The sequence below is a fragment of the Electrona antarctica genome, assembly GCF_951216825.1.
Source record: "Electrona antarctica genome assembly, chromosome: 13".
Classification (NCBI taxonomy): Eukaryota; Metazoa; Chordata; class Actinopteri; order Myctophiformes; family Myctophidae; genus Electrona; species Electrona antarctica.
The window spans coordinates 23,708,609-23,717,978 of record NC_136794.1 but is presented as its reverse complement, the minus strand read 5'-3'; the positions used below and the strand labels follow the sequence as shown (position 1 = coordinate 23,717,978).

Below are 9,370 nucleotides of genomic sequence, written 5' to 3'. Positions count from 1 at the left end.
TGGACCGGACGTTGACGGAATGCACTGGAATCTGGGAGCAGATTAGACAAGGCATGAACAAACATAATTTTGAATGACTGTGAACTTTGTAAAAAGAATCGATTCAGACAAATGAAAGAAAACATATCACAGGTTAGTTTCGGATACCTTGTTTTCTGATTTGCAAATATTGACGTCTCGAAAGAGCACAATAAGAGTTTCTGCAATGCTGCAGCTGGGTAGTATCATGAGAAATCATTCCATGCAAGGTTGTTAAAAGTCGACAGTGATCAGCTTACTGGTGCGTAATAATCGTAATCAACAAATACTGGTAAATAGCATTCCCTAAAGTCATAATGATAATTCCTCCACTACAGTTCTGCTACAGAAGGTGATCAGTAGTGTAGTTCAAAACATAAATATGAGGCAACTGAACAAACTTTGAGCTTTTGTGATTTTGTTTCCAAAATGACACTAGGAAATAAGACTAATCCACTACCGATCCAGTATGTTTTTGACATTTGTTTTATGGTGCGTTTTGTTTTTAAAATGCAAACCGTTATACACGTTCATCAGACCAGAGTATGTGAAGGACAAACATTCACAAAAATAAGATTTTTTTCTAATGCTGCATCACATCACAAATTTATTCAGTTCAAGTCAAAAATACATTTTTATAGTTATTTTATATAGGTATGCTACATGAAATCAACACACAATCATCGATGTGGATTATTTACATTTATCACAATGATAAATACATTAAAATACAGAACACAAAGGGTGTGTGTGTGTGTGTATATATGTGCGTGCGTGTGCGCGCGCCTGTGTGTGTGTGTGTGTGAGAGAGAGAGAGATCAGATGTCAACTAGGTAGTCAGTGGAAAGTGTGTAGAAGGAAGGTCCATTACAACAGCAAAATCCTGAGTGACCATTTAACCCTGAGTGTAAAAGCGTACACTACACCCGAAGAGTTAAATTAACACTAAGCATTTTGCTGTGTAATGTCAAAGCCAACAATCATTTTAGAAAGTTAACAAAAATCAACAGAAACACAAAATGACAGCAGCTACTGTGAGTGTTAATTTAACCCTTATGGGACCAGATGGACCCATAAGGGTTCCATGTGTAGGCTTAACCACTTGAACTCCAGCATCCATATTCTGACGGGAACATTAGGCAAAAAATAGATCTAAAAGCTCACAATGCCCTGCGATGCGACACATTGTGTCTATTTTTGGTGAAGAGATTTGGTGTAGACGGGGAAAAAGTGATCAAAGTACAGATGTAACTCAACGTTCAGTTCTCCAAGACTACAGGGGTTTAAGTGGTTAAAAATGTTACAAGTTAACACTGTGTGGTGTTTTACTGTGTGGTGTTTTACTGTGTGGTGTGTCATGGCAATCTCTTTAGGTATGGCAGGATGGCTGCTATAGAACTTATATTCATGGAAATAAACAAAGAATTCAGAAACACACCACTGGGATATTCAACAAAACAGGCACCTGATACAAGGGCATGTGGTATGAATTCATCGTTTTTCTAAGTACTACTAAGTAATGTACCATCTCTTTGACGACACTGTCACACAGAACAATATTACGATCCATCCCAAAAATAAATAAATGTTCATTTGTACAGGAACGACTGCACCACACAGCCCCTCTCCCTGTGCTGTCATAATTAAAGGCAATACCTGATGTGGAAAGCATAGCTGGATCCACATGTGCAAAACAATCATTTAGATTTAATTCCTCTTTGCTAAACATATCTGATAATCTCCTTACAGTCTTAAGGTACGGTCACACATGTGAAAGTAGGTGAATGACTAGCTCTAGTCCATAGCGTTAAGGACTCTCCTTAACGCTATGTTACTCTCGACTTCCTGCGCACGCATGAAATACAGCACAACATGTTGACTGTTGCAAAAATAAAAATACTTTCGCTACTCACCAATACAAAGATGGTTTTCTGGTCCCTAGTGGATTCACTCGGAGCCCCCCACCACACGTATAAAATGCACCTTTTGTCCAGAAAAGAAAATATTTCTCCGTTAGGAAAAATGTGGTCAGTTGGGTTTTTCTGTTGACAAGATCTGTAGAGGGCGCAGTGGAGTAACTATTTTTTCATTTCATATGTGTGGTGGGGGAGTGCGTCCACTAGGGAAAGTAGGCTTTCACAAAACCGTCTTTGTATAGAGTAGTGAAAGTGTTCTTTTGATTTTTGCAGCAGTCGACAGGCAGTGCCGGGCATTGCAGCCTTTCATGTGTGCGCAGAAAGTTGAAAGTACCACACACACACACACACACACACGCACACGCACACGCACACACACACACACACACACACACACACACACACACACACACACACACACACACACAGTCACACACACACACACACACACACACACACACACACACACACACACACACACACACACACACACACACACACGAGTAGTTTGCACTTGTTTGACCGTACCCTTAACTGGGAAGATATCGCAAGGCTGTTCTAGATACAAGTGGAATAAAATGCAACTGTGCCACTAATGGCTGACATCTGATTTTTCTGCTGAATGCTGAAAAGAAGAAGGAAAAAAGTACCAGGTTTTAAAAATCTAAAGAACCCAGAAACCAAGGAGTTGGGAAACTAAATTCTGAGGAACAACAAAAGGAGCCGTTGGTTCGTATTTACAACAAGCTGACCAGTTTTGATAATGTACATGTTGCGTCCTCAGTTGTGCATATGGATAGATGAAACGGGTACTGTTCATGCCATGTCCTTGGTTATGGCTATGGGTGTGCATGTGCAGGTTTTTTTCTTGTGCGTGTGTGTCCTGGGATGAGGTGGCTCACTGTGGCAGGGCCTTCAAGATGGCATTCACCTCCTCGGCTACTGCTGTCAGCGCAAACTCAAACTGGTCCTGAATGGAGAAAGGCACAGATGGGAGTACCTTAGGTCGCATTTACGCCTGATACTTTGGTAGACTCGATGTGAATCGGCGGAGAAATTGGGATTCTTGCATATTTAATTTGCTGCGTTTGCCTTCACACTGCGATGTCATCCGCAGCAATTGGAAACGAAGCAGATAACTTTATCAATGTTTATTCAATTCATAAACTACACAGTCAGTGAAATCAAAGTGTGAAATCAAAGTGTTCAAATTCTGCTTCTAATAGTTAGGACTTGAGGGTAACGTGGATGCATGTGTGTCGTGGGCCGTCGGGGACTGGACTGACTGTGTGTGTGTGTGTGTGTGTGTGTGTGTGTGTGCGCTCGACTTTTTTTTTGGGCACATGGCCGAGGCACATGGAGACGGGAGTGCAAAATGATCCTTAATTAGTTTACAATCTGTACTCCTATAGATTAGGATATCCGATCATCATTTCAAATTAGTATGCATATGCCATGTTAGCTATACAGTTTATAGATCATGCTTAAGCATGTGTTTAATTTTGCAGTATTTATATTTAAACAAGATGAAGAAAGTCTCCATCACTTGGATCCCCGCACACAGTGACAGCCCTCCATGTTTACGCACAGACAGACTCAGAGAGAGCTCAGTCTGTACACTGCAGTGTTTTTACGTGTTTCCTTAAGCAATTGATTAATGTGCTCATCTGACCATATTTCGATGAGGGCTTCAGTCTCCTAATTCGATCACGTCTTCACAGTAAAGGGGACATCGCGCTGCGTAAAATATCCCTTCTCCGTCTCCAACTTTACTCCTCATTCATCCACCACATTGTTTGCTTCATTTCCTTTATTTGATGCGATTGCATTCCCACCTGCACCGAATCGAAATCAAGTGCGTTTGGAAGCGAAGCAAAACCCCCGTTTTTTGGCGGAGTAGAATGCGGTTCTTTGATGCGCATTAGGATTCGAATGAGGCTTCACAGCTGCCAAACGAAGCGCACTTTCCGACAATGTGCAGCAGGATTTGTTTTAATCGCAGTAAAGCTTTCTGGTGTGAAGGTGACCGTGTGAAGTCCTATTTAGTCTTCTGAAAAACCATAGTCTTTTAGTCTTAGTCTTTATCTTAATGCAATGTTAATTTTGCCAGAAAATATTTAGTCTTAGTCTTTTGAATAACACACCATTTATCTTATTCATCTTAGTCATATTTAGACTTCTGAAAAACCATAGTCTTTTAGTCTTAGTCAACAAAATTTACACTGGAGGGGAGGAGGCAGAGACCAAATCAAAGACATCATTATAAACTGTGGCCCTTAATCTAAACTAGAGTAGAAGAGATAGAAAGATAATAGAGAGAGGTGGATAGGTGTGCTGTGACATGGATCAGCAGTGCACACACGCACGCACGCACGCACGCACGCACGCACACACACACACACACACACACACACACAGAGAAAGCACAATGGTACCTTGGAGGAGACCAGGCCAGGTCTCTGGTCTCTGATGTGTTCCAATGTGGCAGCGATGTCAATCTCCTTCACTCCTAACAACAACAGTATAATGGAGTCACATGTCAAAAGTGTCACATTCAAATCTCCATTGCATTTTAAATATTTGTAAAAGAAAAGAAAACGCTATTCCCTGTAATGACATTTCCCATCCATTGCTTCATAGCACCTTTTAAAAATACAGTACATATCAGATTGAGAAGAACACAGCATTACGTATAGGCTCTGGCACAGTAATGGTATATCGTAAATTTACATTTTTACACTCATTGGGCCAGATTCACAACGGAAATATACGACCAGGTGTAAATGAAGTGCGTACTGATAGCGTATTAATCCGACCAAGGCTATAGCCTACCCTTAATTATATTAGCCTACCTATAAGAGCTATTTCTATTGAACAATTGCACACTCGTCTTTGCAGAGGTAAAAATGAGCTGCATTGATTAATGGGGGGATGGCTATTCTGTGTGGCGTCCATGTGATCAATATACATTATTATAAATTAATACCACAACGCAAATGGAGGCAGATAGGTGCTCAATCATGCGACATTAACTCTTTGAGCGTTTCAAGGATTTCTATATAGTTTGTAGACTTCTCTATGGCCAGAATGGCGTTTTTGAATGATTTATTGAAAATTCTCTGTTGTGAATGTGTGACAACGAAAGACCTTCAGAGAAAGCTTGACTTGTCTGCTTCCAGGAAAAAAATGAACTGAGTTGATAAAATGTTTAGTTCTTGTGTTGGAAGCCATTTAAAAGAGCCTGCATTTACACTGTTTCTGTTTCTAGGACAACCAAAAAAAGTTATGCCCGGTTGAAGTTTTATTTTCTAAATAACTTTTTTTCTGCTGGGCATACATAGCCATGCAATATCTCATTTTAAAGGGTGAGTTGTCTAGTTCAATTAAAATAAAATAAAAAGTTTCTCACATGTACCACTGTAGATATTTTGCCATCTATAAATAGCATGGTCAGTCATGATCAATCTGACCTATCCAGCTAAAAGTCCCCATAGCTCTGAAATTGGAACATCATATAAACTCAATTCTTTTTTGGGGTAAAATTAGACATTCTAACGCACATTTTGATATATACCATGTTTACATAGTCTTACCAGTACCTTGTCTATTCATGCATGTATCTCAAAAACCTGTTATGAAGAAACACAGTTTTGATAAAAAACACATCCAAGGACATTGTTTTGATATGACTTGGTGCCCATGATATGTATCAAAATATAGACTTGAATGTATACTGTATTATAAAAAAGAAATTGAGTTATTACCATCTACCGTTACAGAGTAAATCACAGTTGAAACTTGCTTAGTCATATACAATAAACCTCACAATAGTGAACAAAATAGTCATGACAGGTCTAACTCATTGTAAAAGCGTCTTTTATTTTTTACGACTACTAACATAATAAAATGATAAATATTACAGAAAATAAATAGGCCTACATACAAAACAGTTACTCCTCCCCTAGCTCTGATCCATAGCTCTAAATGCGCATTTAGAGCTATGGATCAGAGCTACTCCTCCCAAATGTCCCCAAACCCAGTCCTTGACGGTGTGTGTGTGTGAGTTAACCTGACTCCGCCATATGGGGCAGCAGAGTGTACACTGTGTTCCCCCCTCCTGCTCCCATCTGGGAACTCTCAGGCAGACTTGATGCCCGGCCACAAAACGGCCTGGCCAATCAGCAGCAGCTTCTAGCAACTTCTAGCAGCAGCTTCTAGCTTCTACTAGCTGCTGCTGATTGGCCAGGCCGTTTTGTGAGCAACTTCGCTTCTAGCTGCTGCTGATTGGCCAGGCCGTTTTGTGGCCGGGCATCAAGTCTGCCTGAGAGTTCCCAGATGGGAGCAGGAGGGGGAACCCAGTGTACTCTCTGCTGCCCCATCTGGCGGAGTCAGGTTATGTGTGAGTAGGCTAAATAAAAAAACACCCAAAAACTGCCCCCCCCTGAAATGAATGAATGAATGAATCCGGTTCAGTGTCGGAGAACGCCATCGCAGTCTTGACTCTTCATCCTCCTCCTCCTCCTCCTCCTCATCTGATGCCAGTTCTAAATATATAAAAAGAAATAAACATTTTAGCTGTAGTCAGTGCACGCTACTATTACATGGCGTTTTACCCGGCTGCTGGCGATCAATGATTTTATTGTGCAGTGTCTTTGTGGGCCGAGTCGTGGCATGACAAATACAAATAGATGCTTGTATAAGTAGTATCACGATAAAATAATATGGCAACGTTAGAATGAAACACCAATGAGTGATCGGTGGTAATGTAGCTAGCTGCCCAGGGTATATCCAGCACCATTGCGTCGCAATCATCCAGCAACATTGGTACTGGCTATTGCCCGGGCTTGTGGCCCGGCCAATAGCCAGTACCATTTGTGCAGTGTTTGTTAGCAACTACTACTAGCCAACAGCCAGTGGAATGTGGTGACGTGATGGTGCTGGATATACGCTGGGCAGCTACATTACACGCGATCACTCATTGGTGGTGTCATTCTAACGTCGCCATATTATTTTATCGTGATACTAATTATACAAACATCTATTTGTATGCCACGATGCCACGATTCGGCCCACAAAGACACAGTACAATACATTCATTTGATCAGATGTTTTTGTTAGCTACGTCGATCACCTATAGTACCGACCCTTGTTATATATTCTCCGACTATGCATGTCACGATGACTAAACCAGTTAGATCTATCCATATATGGTTCTACCACATCTATCTGATATCAGCACTAGGTCGGCTCGGGCCAAATATAGGGATCGTCTTACTAGACATGTCATATTAGGGCATTTTCGAATACAATAAAATTACCTTTTAGCGAAGGCATCAGCCTTGGTGGTAACTCCGGTGGGGAGAAGAAAAAACATTGCACACGTGTAATCCGCGAGGGTGGATGTTGCAGCCCGGCCCGGACTGGAGAATGCCACTGGACACGGATGGATCATTTTTCAGATTGTTTTTTTTGCGGCGACTGCAAACCTGGCTGAAAAACTCTTCCTCCAGTGCCCACCTCGGAGGAGTCAACCAACCCCCCTGTTCACTGGGGGCTGGGCGTCAGTTTCCAATAGGAAAGCATACACGTGTGTCACGTGACACGGGAATTCTGGGAAATGTAGTTGATATTTATGCTCAATACTATATACAGAGGTGCGGACCGAATTAATATATTGGTATTAATAAAAAAAGAGAACTACGGAAAATCACGTACAGGGCAGAAAAGACTAATGCAAAACTCCACGTGTTTTCCAGTAGTAATCTGTCTAAGGGTTAAGGAACACTAATCTATTTAAATCATGCGTGAAACTAATTGGCTGAGTCTGTACCATATAAATACAAATACAAACCAGTGGAATTTGCATCAGCATAACATAAGCTAAGCAGTTGACACATTTTCTTCTTTTATGTATGTGTGTGCCCAAATGCTGGGCACATACATATCTTTTTTGAGGTTTGGGGACTGATTGATTGATTCAGCATGAAGACCAAAGCATTCTAAATACATATATGCATGCCTTGATCACTGGTACGGCACCCTCTGAGCTGACTTGGAAATGAGCGGATTGTACGACGTCCGCCAACGTCACGGCCAAGTTCAAGTTCATGAATTCCGAGCTGTAATTGTGAATCTGGCCCAACCACTACATTCTGCAACCACAGTGTAATATTGTGACTATAGCACCCTCTGCTGTGTAATGTGTGAACTTACAAGCTGGTGGACATGGGGCTTTGAGTTGGAGGGATGACAAGGGTAGAAAAAGGGCAACACCCAGAACCTACACACGTTCACCCTACAACACTCCAACCCCCAGCCACACAATCACACTACTAGGTACTAGCCCAACCAACCAACATAAGTAGCTGCTTATTATGCTTGATTTATTGCATGCCGGTGTTGCACACCAAAAATAGATCTACAAGCATCTTGGCGTCCCTACTCGAGATGAGAATCAACAGAGAAATTAATTAGAGTGGAAAAGAGTAGTTTGTTTACTAATGTATAACATAAAGCCAGAAATGTTAGTATATTAACAAGCATCTTAGGAGATCATTTTTCCTCAGTTTTGAATAAATACATTGTACTCTATATGGAAGTGTGTGTGTGTGTGTGTGTGTGTGTGTGTGTGTGTGCGTGCGTGCGTGCGTGCGTGCGTGCGTGCGTGCGTGCGTGCGTGCGTGCGTGCGTGCGTGCGTGCGTGCGTGCGTGCATCTCACCCTTGGCCATTCGGTTCAGCACCATGTCAATGAGAATGTATGCGCCAGTTCGTCCAGTACCGTCACTTAGGGAGACAGACAAGAGAGAGAGAGGACACCATTAAGATCTAAACAAATACTGCTTATAGAGTTCTTCAGTCACTAACTGTTCACACAGATCCATCTTGTTTTGGTGGCATGCTCAGTTTTCTTTTAGTGTATGATGGCATTCATTTATAAGGGTGGAAGGATTGCACTCAACAGACGAAACGGAAGTTACACCATGTCAAAAAGCCAGACAAAATGTATTCAGCCCTATGGCCATACTGGCATGATACTGACCATGATACTAACCATGATACTGATCATGATACCGACCATAATACTGACATGATACTGATCATGGTACTGACCACTATACTGACATGATACTGACATGACACTGACTATGACAATGAAATGATACGGACATGCCACTCAAACCGTTTATACTCTATAATAGCCCCCCTCCTGTTTTCTCCGTACATTAAATTGCGTCACTGGAAATAGCCAACCTACAAGCTCTCAACATTTCCTGTTGTGAGCTTGTATTTTCGCGAAATGTTCGCCACCAGAATAGGGATGCTAGGGTTCTTGTTAAAACCGAGTTGTGGCTTATTACCTGCAATGAACAATGATGGGGCAAGAGCGACCTCTGTAGCACTTATTCACCTTTCTGAGAAACAGGGTTGGGCAGAG

General features: G+C 41.7%; 1 protein-coding gene across 1 annotated transcript in view; it reads right to left on the bottom strand.

The window, feature by feature from the left end:
- Window positions 1-523: 523 nt before the first annotated feature.
- The window catches only part of ptprna (protein tyrosine phosphatase receptor type Na), a 39,362-nt gene continuing 30,515 nt past the window's right edge, over window positions 524-9,370 (bottom strand). The window contains exons 21-24 of the mRNA XM_079518526.1: window positions 9,294-9,347; window positions 8,654-8,718; window positions 4,370-4,443; window positions 524-2,904 (exon numbers count right to left, since the gene is read on the bottom strand). Coding sequence (XP_079374652.1) covers window positions 2,833-2,904; window positions 4,370-4,443; window positions 8,654-8,718; window positions 9,294-9,347 — 265 coding nt within the window. The 3' untranslated portion in view covers window positions 524-2,832. The remainder of the gene's footprint in view (window positions 2,905-4,369; window positions 4,444-8,653; window positions 8,719-9,293; window positions 9,348-9,370) is intronic.